Raw genomic sequence first — 14,923 nt, 5'->3', positions numbered from 1 at the left:
AGAGTCGGGCCGAATTCGCGGCTTCTAGAAACCAAAAGTGGTGCAATCATCTCACCAATGTTCCAAGTTGGTGCGAGTGTTGGTGGCTGCATGGCGGACAGCAGCGGCCGGGAAAAGTCCAGAGAGTCTTTGGACAAGAGCAAGCTAACTCGATTGTTGCCTAAGTGCCACACCAAAACAGAGCCACCAGGCTATTCCATCTGGCGCGCGCGTCTTTCTATTGTCACAACCACTGAAGGAGGCACTTAGGACGCGAGAGGCGAGGCTACGCGTCTGAGTTCATTCCATTGTTTGTGTCTGCCGCGGGTAGGAACGAACTAATTCTGGTCCAAATACCGTCTTCAGGCTGACAAAAACGCACAGACGCCGTCCGTCAGTGCTCGAGCACAGCGCAATGCTCTCAGCGGTACCAATCAGGAATCAATAGAGAGCTAGCATGCGCGGCGCCGGCCGGATACTACTCAATGGGCGGCATTGAGACGCCGCCGCCGGTTACACGCTATCGGTCCCGAATATTTCGTATTGTCTTGATACTAGCATGAAATGATTTCAATTTTCAAAACAACCAGGCTCATAACTCCATGCATAGGTACACAGCATTGCACAACGCCGGGTTTGCAAATTATGATTAGCTATTTAGCGCAATGAACATAAAACATAATCAAACTTGCGACTGCCACTTTCTCCGCACGGATATGCAGGTCCTGCGCAGTTGTTTCATTGTTGGTGAGCTTTCTGTTGTGAAGACAGACGGACAAACATAATTTTCCACTAAATTACATTCGCACTTATGAAAGCAGGGCACACAGCTGCGAAGTTGTGTTTCAACTCAAAGCATTTACCACCGACCAGCCGTCTGTTGATGTCAGGGTTGGCAAGGGGTGGCAAAAACTGTTTTTTGCCAGTGGTTTTAACCGGTTTAAACCGGCTGGCAGAAACCCCGGTGGCAAAAACTGGCAAAAACTGAATAAAACTCAGGTGGCCCAAACCACAACTTTTCTAGTTAGGAATGGATCTGAAATGTACAAATGCATTTCTGGATGTTATAGAGATGCACCAATTACCAAACATTCTGAAGTTTGCCTCATTACTTATCCCTGCTTAAAATGTCTAAGCATGTCGGTAGACATCCCCCACAGAATGCATTTCCATGTAGGGGAGAGTGGGGCAAAGCTGCCACGGTAGGGTGCCGTGCGCATATCAGTGGCAGATACCCCTTCGCACTTCTGATTGTGCAGGACTCACTCTTGCACTGGCTCATTTGTCAACCCCAAAAGGCGTCTTACTGGTTCCTTATGGAAAGCCCATGAAAGTGTTTTTGAGTTATAGAACACTTCAACGGTCAATGTCACCTGTTTGAAAGCGTAAAGCTTTCACCGAATTCTCCTTAAAATGTTTCATGTTCAAATCCATGTCTAGGCATATCATTGTGATGGTTTTTAGTTTTTGCCAGTTTTTGCCACTTTTTGCCGGTTAAAGCCGGTTTAAACCGGCAAATGGCATAAACTAGTTTTTGCCGGCAAAAATGCCAACCCTGGTTGATGTTGGGTGCCCCTCTCCCCCTCCCCCCCCCCCCCCCACACCACCACCACTGCACGTCCCCCCCCCCCATTCATTCACCGCCTCCACCTCCTGCTTGGTGATGGTGGGCGCCGCCCCCCCCACCCCCACCCCACTCACCGCCTCCACCTCCTGTTTGGTGATGGTGGGCGCCACCCCCCCCCCCTGAATCCCCCCCCCACTTACCGCCTCCACCTCCTGTTTGGTGATGGTGGGCGCTCCCCCCTCCCCCACAGTCACCGCCTCCACCTGTTTGGTGATGGTGGGCGCCCCCTCCCCTGAATCCCCCCCCCCTTCACTCACCGCCTCCACCTCCTGTTTGGTGATGGTGGGCGCCAGGTTGCGCAGGAAGATGGACGTGGTCCGGTGCAGCGGCCGCGGCCGGCGCTCGTCCGCCTTGGCCTCGGTCTTCTCCGCCGCCTTCTCGCCATCCTCCTCCCGCTTGGCCTTCTCGTCGCCGTCGGCGGCCGCCTCTGCGGGTGCCGTGTCTCCGGGTGGCCGCGGCGAGGCCGGCTCGGGCCGACCATCCAGCTCGCCGCCCTCATCGGCCGACACCGGCTCCGTCTTGTTGGCCTCGCCGTCGGCGGCGGCGGCGGCGGCGGCGGTGCCGTTCTCGGCGCCCGGAGGGGCGGGCTCGGCGGGCTCGTCCGGCTCGTCACTGTCCGAGGAGGACGAGCTCGAGCTGCTGCCGCTGTTGTACTCGTACTTGCGCTTCTTGGTCTCCTCTGCCGGAGGTGGGTGGGGGTTAGAACACACGGGAGACAGAGCAGAGCGCGATGGGGTGCGAATGTTCGGCTGCACGTCACTAATCGCAATACAGGGAAGACAAGAGACAGCAACACTTAACATGTGATGGCTTTACAATAAAATCGAGCCATTTATGATACGACATAACCAAATTATTATCATTCTACTCTCATGAGACAAAGAAAGCAAGAAAAAGACAAAAGCAAACGCAGTATGAATATTCAGATCAGGGTGTGCCCGGACGAAGATGACGTACCGCCCTTCTTCTTCAGAAATTCCTTAGCCTTCTCTTGGAGTGCCTTTTGTTCGTCAGTCAGAGGCAGCTTGGAGAGGTCCTCCGTCTTCGCCTTATCCGCCTCCTCCTTCTTCTTCTTGTCCCTGAAATCGGGGGTAAAAAAACACGTCAGTGTCAGCGCTATCCTAATCACCTCAGGTACTGACGGCAGACGATAACTAGCGGCATCTTAATTAACTCCGAGCGCCGTGGGCATCGTCCGCTTTAATCGCCGACTGTCCGCCGTTTATCGGTCAGTTGACTCTTGTTATCGTATCCGTTAGAACTTAACAAACAAGTTTTGATGGAGATTGAAAAGATGCCTACTTTTGCTCTGGTCTGGTGTGTTTGGGCTGAAAAGCACTTCGTGGGAGTCCACAAACCGGTAAGTGGCAGCACCATGTAAGAGCACGTCCAATGTGTAATGTGTATGGAAACAAAGCATGAAGCCCTCACAGGCAGCCAGCGTCCACATAGTATCGAAACCCAGTGCCGACCAGCGAAAATCCACAATAAACGAATGTAAAGGTCTCTGATATCCATGAGCTCTGGAGTCCACGTCTCAGCACATACGTCGGCCGCTGGGTAACTGATGGGGGTCCCGACACCAATGGTACCATTCGATTGGCGGCTCCCCACAGTCACCTGAGTCAGGCCAAACCAAATGGTCCAAATGCATACTGAATAGCGCAGAAAAGTGGCCCTTATACACCGGCACCACTCTGCCGTGACATTCTAACAGCTCGTGCCAGACTTTTCGATGAACTACGTGGAACTACGTAAACGAGATGGAAGTTTTCTATAGACGCGTGGCCTAGTTTCGGAATGGCCATACTCTTTTAACGAGCACTCATGTTCGCCGCTCCACGGCCCCGAACATCCTACCCAGAGAACGAAGAGCTCACAAAACGCCGACAGGCAGCGCCAGAAGAGCACAAACGTCGATGAGTTTGAGCAGCACAAATAAGAATATAATTGGAAGAGCAACAGATCATGAGTGTAATCATGCACAATTTTCATCGAAGTTGTCTCTTCCTTTCAGATCAAATGCATCGAGCAGCATATCAGTAATTAGAAAAGCAGCCGCCTTGGCATAAATACCTAATTATGGACACTTCGTTCTTTGATCGCTGGTTCGAAACATGTTCGGAAGCGCTCTCAGCGATGTGGCGTCATAGGGCGGGCATCAATTCCACAATTTGGACGGGAATCTGTCGTTATCAGGCAGTCAGCGTTCCTTACGGGGTAATTTCACGCGGCGCGCTGCTCGGATGCCGACGGGACCATTTAGCCGATAAAAACGGCCATTTGTCGGCCGGAGGGAGTGGCCCGATCGGCGGCACGAGCCAGAGCGGCGGAAAATGCGCCCAACGGCAGTCGGAACGGCTCTATTCCGCGCCGCTGTATGGACGACGCCGGCCATCGGCGAGGGACACCACGGGAGGGACTCGTAGCACAGAGACGGTATGATAGGGTGACCGACTTCCGACACTCGCATCGCCTCTCAGTCGCGGGAAATGCAGAAGGAACACCACCACAGTGATGTTTTCGAGTTCGGAGAGTGACAGCAGTAGCACCCATCCGGCAGTGAGTGACACTGTATCGAAATGTTGAGTGGTATACCGGCCAGGGCGAGACAAATCCGGTGCGGGACGCCTATGTGATGCGATATTGTAGAGCACACAAAGAAAATGCAACAAATAGGCTTACGAAATCTGATTCTATATCAAAGGATTTCTTTTTCACTCGTATCCTACGCTTTGACGCTCTCAGATCTCATGCTTTTTTGTTCTACACACAGTAAAACACCTCTCGAATGTCGTCAGAGAAAAAAAAAAACGAATAATAGAATAAAAGTGAAAAGGGCAAGCCAATTAAGTTACAAATAACAGACTTCATTATTTCTGACTGCATGTCATTGATAGTTGAAAAATAGCATAGATTGGCCTGCGCCCTGGTGGAACGAAATCTATATGGAGAACCGAGTTCGCTCCCGCAGCCACCACGGGCGGCGTCAACAAGTGACCCTTCCACTGGCGGGCACCGGATGGGGGACCGAACCACAGAGCGGCGCAAAGTCCTGCCCCCGGTACCGAGCCGAACCAGACGACACCCCGCCCACCTGTGGGCAGCGGTGGCGGGCTGCGCTCGTAAACCAGTCGCCTCGGCACACAGAAATGGCCGCCGACTCCGCCGCGCCGACAGACCCCATTCGCCACCACATGAACACCGGATTCGGAGCTCCGCGAGAATATCAAAGTGTCGCGATATGCCCGGCGGCGAGGCGACGTGCCCATTGGATGGCCATAACGCTCAAATGGCCGCAGTACGGCCGTCTGGCGCGAGACGTCTCGGTTTGACAGAGTCGTCAGGATGACTGCCACCGCGCCGGCTGACCATAAAACCGTCGCGAGAGAGGCTGGCGGCCACAGGTGGTCGATACTGGAGACCGCTCTCGATATGGGGTGACAATCGCAGTACTGGAGTAGCCCTATGATACAGACACCACCAGCCCTTGATGGAATGCTTCAGGTAACGACGACAAATGACTAACCGTCCAATTCGAAAATACGCAGCAAACACAGAGAAATATCTCATGCTTGAAGCAACGTGGTCAAAAAAGGGGTAAAAAAATCCACAGCACACCACATCCTCCCTACCTCGACCACACAGATCCCATTCCCTGTCGACCCTCCCCCGCCACTCACTGATCGAGGACGAATGTCTTCTGCGGCGGCCGGTCGGCCGGGTCCTCCTCAGGCAGGTCGAGCACGGTCATGTCAAAGTCGGAGCCGCCCTCCAGACGGATCACCACCGAGTCCAGGAAGCGCAGCAGCAGCTCGGCCTGATCGCCGTCCAGACGGGTATCGGGCTGCGCCTCCAGACGCTCCAGAAACACGTCCACGCGACGCTGCAGAGAGAAGGAGGGAAGGGTTATCCAGACGGGTGTCCGGCTGCGCCTCCAGACGCTCCAGAAACACGTCCACGCGACGCTGCAGAGAGAAGGAGGGAAGGGTTATCCAGACGGGTGTCCGGCTGCGCCTCCAGACGCTCAAGAAACACGTCCACGCGACGCTGCAGAGAAAAGGAGGGAGACGTTAAAGGCGCCAATCCCGAGTACAGGTCGGCGCTTTAGAGCGATGTTAAACAGGATACATGAACCATTGCTAGGGGAGGGACTCAGATTAAGTTCGATTACATAATCTCTTAGAACGTAGAATTTAAAACATCAGCTGAAAACAGACGTCATACATTTTCACCTAAAAGTTGGTGTACTATGTTACGTATTTATAACGCCAAATCTGCAGGCATAAATGTACAGGGATAGATGAACCGATAATATGTCCTAATCATTAGGTTTGGGTAACACGTTGAGCGATGTAAACATGGGCAGTATCGATAACAGACCACCGGCCTTGATCAAACCGTTCCGGGACATCAGTTTATTTTCCAGTAATTACCGCAAAATTATCCGATCAGTTGGCTCCACAAAGTGGGTTGAAAGTTTCTGCTGGCGGGACGTCACTGCCTCGCACTAACTGGCTAATACCCCTTTTCTGCTTATCTGCGAATAAACCAATCACAGCATCTAGCACGATTGAGAAAAATACCGGGAAATTAACTCCTGCATATCATGTAGGTGATATTTTAGGAGAATGTCGTCCTGAGCCTGGTATAATGGACCATTTAATCTGCTTCCTTATTCTTAAATCCATAGCTCAGAATCAACTCACTCTATTCATCAAATAGAAATGAAAAACATACATTCATTAAAGATCAAAGACTGCATGAGCTGAGTATAAGGGGTGGCGGCGGCGGCGCTGTCCCCTAGCGACTCGGAGCGCCGCCCTGGCCGCTCGCATCTCACATAGTTGGCTAGTAATGGCCTGCAGCCATTGAGTTACGGCCAGAGGTGCGATACTTTACCACATTACGACCCACACTGTAGAGCCACCACTCGGTCTAAATATGACGCGGTATTTTAGGGCCGGCGGTCAGAAGCCACGGCGCTCTCTGTTTTATGCGGACACCATGTCAAAGTTGGCAAATAAATTTAAATGCTTCAGCAAATTATTTGAAAAGAAGCATATTATCTAAAATATCTGAACAGGAAATTATTAACACCGAGACATCAGATAGTGCCACCAGGCAACCAAGAGAAATTGCTGAAAGAAGCACGCCTGGCAAACCATACAATGCAGGCGTAATAAATGAACGGCGGTCCGATAAAAAAAAAAACGCCCCGCGCAGCTTCGGCAGGAGCGCACCAGTCCACCTTTACGGCTCGGGTTGCGGTCCATCCTTTACCAAGACCCAGTAGCTAGGACGGGAGTGGTGTCATCAAAGACAGGAAGTGTGTGTGTGGGTGAGGGGACGGGCGACGCTCCAACGCGTCTCAATGGCCCCGCGCCGCCGCACGAACAAAAGGAGCTTGTCAAGCCGAGTCATATATTATTCAGTAACAACACAAAGGATATATGGCGCAAAAGATTTGAACTGAGATGAATAACACTCATTGAATAGGTATATCTGAAAAGTACCTACATTAATCAAAACCGTCGATGCTTTCAAACCAAGCATTTCGCCGAATATGTGCATCGCAATCACAAGCTTACTCGGTGATAAAATAAACATGAAATCGAGAACAATGATAATTGTATAGTTGTTGTTTTTGGGGCGTTTGAACTACAAGGCAATTACGCGTCACGAAATCGTTTGATGATTGAGAAGACTTAATGCTTAAGAAATGAGGGGCCCCGAGATAAGAAGTTCTATGAATCTAAAATGTAAATACAAGACGAACAGAGCGGCGCTCAACTGCAAGAGGCACCGCCTCAAATTTATAAATGAATGAACAAAACGCGTCTTTTTTGCCACGCACAGCCGCCTGCAGGCTTTCATGTTGCTGAGGAAATAGCACGGATGCAAGCGTGGGCCGGATTGTGTTCGCGAGAACAAAGAAATTGTTGGGTTAGCATCCAATTACAAAAAGATCAATAGCTCTAAAGCAGCACGCACGACAAAAGGCAGACTGATTAAAACGCTGGATCCTTTAGGAAACAGCGACGCCCCTACTGCAGCGGCGAACGGCCGGCGGGCCGGCCAGTCAGACCGATCCACAGCCGTGCGTGCCGCCGCGCTAATAAGACCTATCACACCCGCACCCGCACCGTCAGGAGCCAGCTCACCTTCAGGTTGGCGATCTGCTCCTCCTGGCGCTTCACGCACTCCTCTGGGTGGTACTTGGCCTTGAACCTGCCGTCAGCCAGGAGCCAGGTCAGACGGGCCAGGGAGGGGAGCGGGGACTCAACACACGCCTCAGACGGACGTGGAGAAAAAGACGCTCCGCCGCCCAATAAGAAAAAATACACGGCAGATAAAAACATTAGGGGTTGGTCTAGTGAGAGAACAGGACGGGATGAGTTAATATGAAGGGACAGGACGAGCTGGAGCAGTACAAGGCAGGACAGCGCAGCAGAACAGAACACATCAGGGCAGAACTGAGCAGGACCGTATGCGGATTGCGGATCGAGGCCAAATTTGCAGCAGCTTGAAAGGTCGAACTGTCACAGCTCAGCATCATAGTTATGCCAAAAGAAAGTCACACAGAAGCACGCATACACGGACCACACAGCGAGCCAGGCGGCCACCACCATCCCCGCGGCCGACCGCCAGACGCCCCCTTACCTGACAGTGAGCCGGCGCCCAGCAGGCGCGCACTCTCCACTCGCGCTCGCTCGTATATCGCGCGCGACGCGGGCCTCGGTGGACCCCCTAGCTATCCTACGACTCGCATTACTAACTGCATTGCGCGCAGTGTCCTAGCTAACGCGGCTGGCATTCGCGGAGGTGGCGGCGGTGGTTGGAGCCGGTGTCTGCGGCCCTTCGGCGTCTTCAGAGGCGGAGTCGGACTGCAGGGCTACTCTGTGGAGGCAGACGGCGGGTTAGTAGGCCGGCGCGGCGGCCCGAGCCAGCCCGACAGGTGGGTCGGACCGCCGGCCGCCAGACACGGAGGGCCCCGAACCAACGGGACCAGCAGCCCCAGACTGAGGGTCCAGGACCTTGACAGGCCGGGCCAGCCAGACACGGGGGACCCCGGACCACAGGGGACCACCCAGAGAGGGAGGGCCCTGGACCATGGGACCGGCCTCGAGACGGATCATCAGGGACCAGCCCCCAGACAGACGGGACCAATCCAGAAACGGAGGGTCCCCGGACCGCGGGACCAGAACCGACACATAGGGACCAGGACCATTTAATCTGGACCACAGAGACAGGTAGGAACCCACACCATCAAAATAGTTACTTGGGCCACCACAGTCAGTACTGCATGGACATGGGCCAGCCACTGTAACAAAACATCGCTCAGCATCTATGGGAAGAAGTGTCTAGCCGTAGAAGAAGTTTATGATACCTTGGCTAAAATTCTGGAGGCATACTATAGATCTACGGGAAAATACTTAACCATTATCGAAATGATAATCTTAAAAAAGTTTATAGTAAAAACGAAAGCCAAGGAGACAGATAAGCCAAGGAGAGCTGGAAGGAGTCATCATTTGGGTCGCCGCACCACTCGCCATTGTCACTCGCAATCTTCTTCATCACTTTTGTCACTGTTCCGTCACTGTTCCATCACTGTTCGCCACTGTTCGCCACTGTTCGCCACTGTTCGATCGCTCTGCATTCACCACTCTGCCTTTGCCGCGCGCGTCACCACTGGTTCACTGCACTGCCTCGCAACACTCTCCTTTTTCCATCCGCAAACCGCCGCGACACGCCGGGGAGATCTCTCAACGGCCATCATGAAACGTGGAAAACTAGCGCTACTGGAGATCTAGGCTACTGGAAAACTAGCTCTTTGAGCAACAACTGGGCATAGACTGCAGGTTCACTGAACCCTGAGGAGCGACTGAAGGTCCTACTGGCGCCGAGAGGCGGCTCTACAGTAACACCGACCGGCGGTGGGGAGCCGTGCCGGACAGCCCGAGCGAGCCACTCACCATTCCTCCTCCTTGTGCGCCAGGAAGAACTCGTTGAGTTGCTGCCGACGGAAGTCGAGCTTGTACTCGGTGTACTTTTTGATGGCCTCGTCGTCCGTGATCATGTCGTCCTGAGAGGCCAGGAACGCCTTGAACGTCATCATCGGCGGCTGACTGGGCCCGTCCGCGTCAGAATAGCTGCAAAGACAGCAGACAGGGATGGGGGTGAACGGGAAACGGGGATCGTCAAAACCATTGTATGTGTAACTTCGAACCAGCCATGTGGCGCAGCTTGGCGACTCGTTGGCTTAACAAGCTGTTAGCAAAACATCAGTTTATCATTCGTGTTCTTTTTCACAGCAATATTTAGCGGTAAGTAAGGTTTATTTTACTTCAATTTCGTTCTCAAAGAAGTAAGCGATCTGTTTAGAATTCCAAAAATTTCCATAAACATTCCCTATGACCGACAGCCCGGCTGTTGTGTCCCACTGTGGGCCGTTTATCTTTCGGCGGTGATTTTCGGGACCAGGGCGACTACCCGCGGCGTTCCCAGCGTGGACTCCATCAATCCGCGCGGGATGAAAGCCGACTGCGCCAGGCCGACCAGCGGGAATCAGCTTTCAAAGGAGTTATATTTGTGTTCAGAAGTTCACCACAGGTTCGGGGAACGTGTGGGCGGCCGGCAGAGCGACGTCGCAGACAGAGGCCAACCGTGATCGGAAAGACTGGTCCACAGGTGCACTGACCCAAGCCTCATAATTGGAATGTAGGCGTCGTTCGGTATACGTTGCAATTTGCAAAAGCAAGTGAAATTTTGAGAAGCGAAATGATGAGGGCAGATAAAGCGAAACCGGTACGCATGTTTTCTTTCATCCACGTGGGTGCAGTATGGCCGGAGGGTGCCGTAAGTGTAGTGTGTGCAGACTGCAGACTGCAGTTAGGTAGGTGTATGTCATACAGTGAGTGGATGAGCGCAGCCGGGTGGGTGTGGCGTGTACAGCTCAGACCAACTGGCTCGCAGTTTCACTCAGCCCGCGCCGACCACTCACCCGCCGCCGAAGGGAGCCACGGCCGGCGCTCCGCCGCCACCTCCGTATCCGTCCCCGGCGCCGTAGCCAGTGGGGAAGCGCCGCTCGCCGCCGCCCCTGCCGAGAGAAACAGGACAACCGTGAGAGATCGGACCGCACACAGCCCGGGATAGGAGCGCAGTCCAGAATCGCACCGAACACAACACAGGTTAGAACCAGAAATAGCCCTGCATAGGACCGCAACCTAAAGTCGGACCACACACAACACAGGATCGGACCGGCGAGCGCAGGTAGCCCGGGATGGGACCACAGCCCGCGTACAGCGAACACCAGGCGGCTCAGCGCGCTCCTCTCGCAAACGGGCAGCAATGCGTTTCTATAACGACCCGGGTTAGCGAAACGTGCTCACTATGCATTTTTGAAACCAGCAGAGTGATGAGGCGGACTGAGCGCGTCGTCAGCCGGCGGCCAGGTCGGCTGCGCGGGCCCGTCTGTTCTAAGGAGATGAGCACATTTCGGGCCGATTTGCAGCGATCCCCATCCGTCGAGGCTAAATCCCGGGGGAGCAGCTGTCGGCTGGAGGACATCACACAGGCCGCCGCACAGGCAGGCGACCCGCGGCTCCCTGGGTCCCAGCGGCTCCGTCAGTTCGGCCGAGAGTGCCAGGAGGAAGGACCTCAGGGAGACAGATGTGGAAGATATGGGTATTAAGAAAACATTTCCATCGATGATACCAAGCCTAGACATTGAATGCCAAGGCTTATTACCGAAACATATTACCCAAACATGTTTGTGAGCCAGCAGCAGTTTTTTCACATTCCCCTCTATCAAGTTATTCATCAGTACCTATCAGGTTCCATCAGGTTGGGGTGTTTTTAACAGTTGGGCTCCCCTTCCATCCCCCCCCTCCCCCCCCCCCCCCCAGAAGCATATCATAAGTTCGTGAACCCCACAACGCCCACAAGAGGCGACTACGCGGATATTGATCATATGTAGCTGTGGCGAGTTAAAATTGGATAGAGGTCACCGGCCAATTAGTTGAACAGCACCCCTCCTGGGCCGCCTCAGTTCATGAGCTGGGTTTACGGCTCACCGTTACCTCGTTCAAGTTGTAAAACTGCGCCGTCTTTAACCCGTGCCCGCCCACTCAGTGACCGGGAACTTCTCCATTAACAGGCGCCCCCAATGGCACAGGTCGAGCCCGTGCAGAGGGGTCACTGTTACCCTTCGCGGAGACGCAGGGCAGTCGCTCAGAGCGGCATCTCGAACAGAACACCGCGCTCAGCGCAGTACAGACTGTACTGCGCACTGCGCATTACACACTGAGTGTGTAATACAGCACAGCACAGCGCAGCACAGCAGAGGTTCGGCGGTATCAGCAGTCTCTGAAACAGCCCTTACTGCGGAGCAGTCCTACGTCTGTCTGTTCCATGGAGCCAATCCCAACTGGGCCGATATGAACGGGACACGGACGGCGGATATGGGAGCTCTGCTCGGCGGCAGTCCCGCTCGCCATTACCGAGTCCATAGTCTATCTGATAAAGGACCCACACCTCATCGGAATGGGTGATTGGGCGTTATTCCAGGGTACTGTTACCGTGCTAACCCGCCAAACTTATTGGCTGTATAGCATGAACACGAGCGCACAGGATTGGAAGTAAAGCTGAATGTAAGCCCGGAATCCAGGCTCGGGGCGTCTCTTTGAATGTGCATCTAACAACAGCCAGGGTTCGAGGATTGGATGAAAGATGGCAGACTCTACACATAAGCTGCAATTCACTGATATAAAAATATATCACCATTTCAGACAAAACAAACACTTAAGATAAGGAGTCAGGAGACTCTATTACCTAGCAAATTCCAATCAGAAAAGCCCTTGCCTGTAAAATGATGATGCGACTGACTCAAATATCTATTTCCCATCCTCTGAGCCTCCCCCAGTCATCTCCCCCAAGCGCACACCATATAGGAACACTATAAGTATATACACCAGTTGGGGTTTGGGGCGCCCTGTAGCCGTCCACTCACCAGTCGGCGCGCATCCGTTTGTGCGGCGGCGGCGAGAGGTCGGGACCGGGGCTGTAGCCGCGCGGCTCCCGGCCCCGGTACGCGTCCATTCTGTAGTCGCCGCGGCTGCGGATCTGACCGCCGCCGGCCCGGCCGCGGTCGTATTCTCTGCCGGCCGGGCACCGGGTCACAGTCACGGGTCGAGCGTAACGCACCGGAGTCGAGGATGGCAACACGTGGAGTAATGGACACGACAACATATGGGCACCCACTAACAACGCCTAGGTATTTGTAAATCTGGTTTTACTTTGATGTCACAAAAAGAAGTAAAGAGGATTAAAAAAGATCAAAGGGGCTTCAGAAAAAAGAAAGTATAATGGGAAAACAAGATAGGCATACTAGAATCTAGATAGTACACAAAATGAATGGTTCTTTTCAGATTCAACAACTATTGAAACCGTGATCTGATGTGCTAGCTTGTACAAAACAACAAATGGAACAAATGGATGCCATTAGAAAAACGACCAAATGTCTCACAAAGCAGCATATAAGCGGGACAACACTCAGTGGCTACAGCAGCTCACCGCCGCGCTAGCCGCCCTTACATGTCATCGCGTCTGGGCCGGGCGTCCCCAGTGCGCTCTCCACGGAACTTGTCCCTGCGGCGCCGGTCGTACTCGTCATCGGAGTCAGCCATCGCAGCCGCAGCACAGGAGCTGAAACGCAGAGCATCAGCCGTTACTGGGGAGTGTCAGACACTGTAAGGCCGCTCCACACTGGACCTTGCATGCAGGTAATTTGACTACATTTGACATCATTTGACCTTGAAGATATTGACCTAGGGTCATGAAATTCACACACAACAGAGTCCCCCAGGGCCTTCACCTACCCTCCAAATTTCGTCTTTCTAGCTCCAGTGGCAGCTGAGATCTTAGAGGGGGGCGACATCCACCCCCCTTTCCACTGGGCGTAGTACTCGCAACCCTTCCACTGCGCGTGTTAAAATGTCATTATTTCTATTATCTTGAATATGGTCTTTCCAATTGTGGTACAATTATTTATTGTAATGAAATTAAATCTTTTAACAATTTTCATTCAAAATACCTACCGATCCATTTATGGAATGGCCAGCTGATTGTGACGCCCGGTACCTGCAGAAAAGCCGTTTTCTATTGCCATTATAGTGAATTTGCCAAATTTGATCAAATCACATTGATTCCTAGTGGAAAATGAAATGGAAGCTTTCCGTCTGCGATAACAAGTGGACGTGATACCTACCGTAAGTACAGGCATGTTAAACCGTTTTCCACCCTTAGTAGCGAGGGCTGCATTTATACCCATATAGGGCCATCAAAAGTATATTTCTTGACTAATCCATTTTTGGATCATTGCCTCGTAGTTCCCCCAACTGATCTAGCCGTTCTGGGGAAGCAATGATAGTTACATAACTCATTCATATATAATTTCATGAAATATAAACAGCGACCTTGGAAATAATTGCAATTTTCACTACGCTTTGGCATTGTCGCAGATCAGGGTTGTGGTTGCCTTTTCCTGAGCGAACGAATCATAGATAACGTGGAATCAGAATGGCTTGTCGTGGGCCGGAAGCAGCACTGACTGACGAAACGAAGAGCGTAAAATAACTACAGAGGTATGAACAAATATACTTACTATTATATTATCAAGGATGACTTTTCGATGGCAATCAGTTAACAATCATACAGCATATAAAAAATTAATTCATTCTATCTACAGAGCCGCTGCGCGGCGTTCTCCGGCGTCACGCCAATGTTTGTGTCAATCCTGGCGCAGTGCGACTTTCATGAGATAAAGGACACCGGCACTAAATCAACTGCCGGGCAAATATACATTGACAACTACATTCTCTTTGAGTATTTTCAAAAGTGTATTTTATCATTAAGAAAGAGAAATTAGCATCAAAAGACGTTCAAAATGTTTTCGTTATTGAGGTGCTTTTTTGTCTTGATAGCAATACCTGTCAACTTAAGAAGCCAAAAGGCCATCGAAGACGAAGAGCTATGGGACGATAGGATATGTCGCTGACATTGGGCAGTGCGAACCAGTGACCACCGACGAGCGGCAGAGACGGTCTCGGTGGGGCGGAAATATCCCGATGGGACGGGAATGCTCCGATGGGACAGTTCACCCATGCCACTCAAGTGGTTACCCCGGACAGGGTGGGGTGTAATCCAACGAGGACTTGCCCTCGCCACTGCACCCTTTCCGCCGGTCGCGAAAGGGAAGGCTTGAGAGGGGAGGATCAAGGATACGCCGATGCGGATGAGTGCGGATGCGGATGCAAA

General features: G+C 52.6%; 1 protein-coding gene across 2 annotated transcripts in view; it reads right to left on the bottom strand.

Annotated features, from left to right (window-relative positions):
• The window catches only part of LOC122367736 (serrate RNA effector molecule homolog), a 29,198-nt gene extending 14,793 nt beyond the window's left edge, over positions 1 to 14,405 (bottom strand). Inside the window, exons 1-9 of one of the 2 annotated variants that reach the window (XM_043341095.1) lie at positions 14,271 to 14,405; positions 13,202 to 13,312; positions 12,618 to 12,764; positions 10,611 to 10,706; positions 9,583 to 9,759; positions 7,771 to 7,837; positions 5,290 to 5,492; positions 2,564 to 2,685; positions 1,864 to 2,285 (exon numbers count right to left, since the gene is read on the bottom strand). In XM_043341095.1, the coding sequence (XP_043197030.1) occupies positions 1,864 to 2,285; positions 2,564 to 2,685; positions 5,290 to 5,492; positions 7,771 to 7,837; positions 9,583 to 9,759; positions 10,611 to 10,706; positions 12,618 to 12,764; positions 13,202 to 13,293 (1,326 nt within the window). In that variant the 5' untranslated portion in view covers positions 13,294 to 13,312; positions 14,271 to 14,405. The remainder of the gene's footprint in view (positions 1 to 1,863; positions 2,286 to 2,563; positions 2,686 to 5,289; positions 5,493 to 7,770; positions 7,838 to 9,582; positions 9,760 to 10,610; positions 10,707 to 12,617; positions 12,765 to 13,201; positions 13,313 to 14,270) is intronic. The other variant, XM_043341094.1, reaches the window with a different exon arrangement.
• Between the last annotated feature and the right edge of the window lie 518 nt (positions 14,406 to 14,923).

This window comes from Amphibalanus amphitrite, unplaced genomic scaffold (assembly GCF_019059575.1).
Source record: "Amphibalanus amphitrite isolate SeventyFive unplaced genomic scaffold, NRLGWU_Aamphi_draft 000893F_arrow, whole genome shotgun sequence".
In the NCBI taxonomy this organism is placed as follows: domain Eukaryota; kingdom Metazoa; phylum Arthropoda; class Thecostraca; order Balanomorpha; family Balanidae; genus Amphibalanus; species Amphibalanus amphitrite.
The sequence above is the reverse complement of the archived record's forward strand: the minus strand, read 5'-3'. Positions and strand labels throughout refer to the sequence as shown.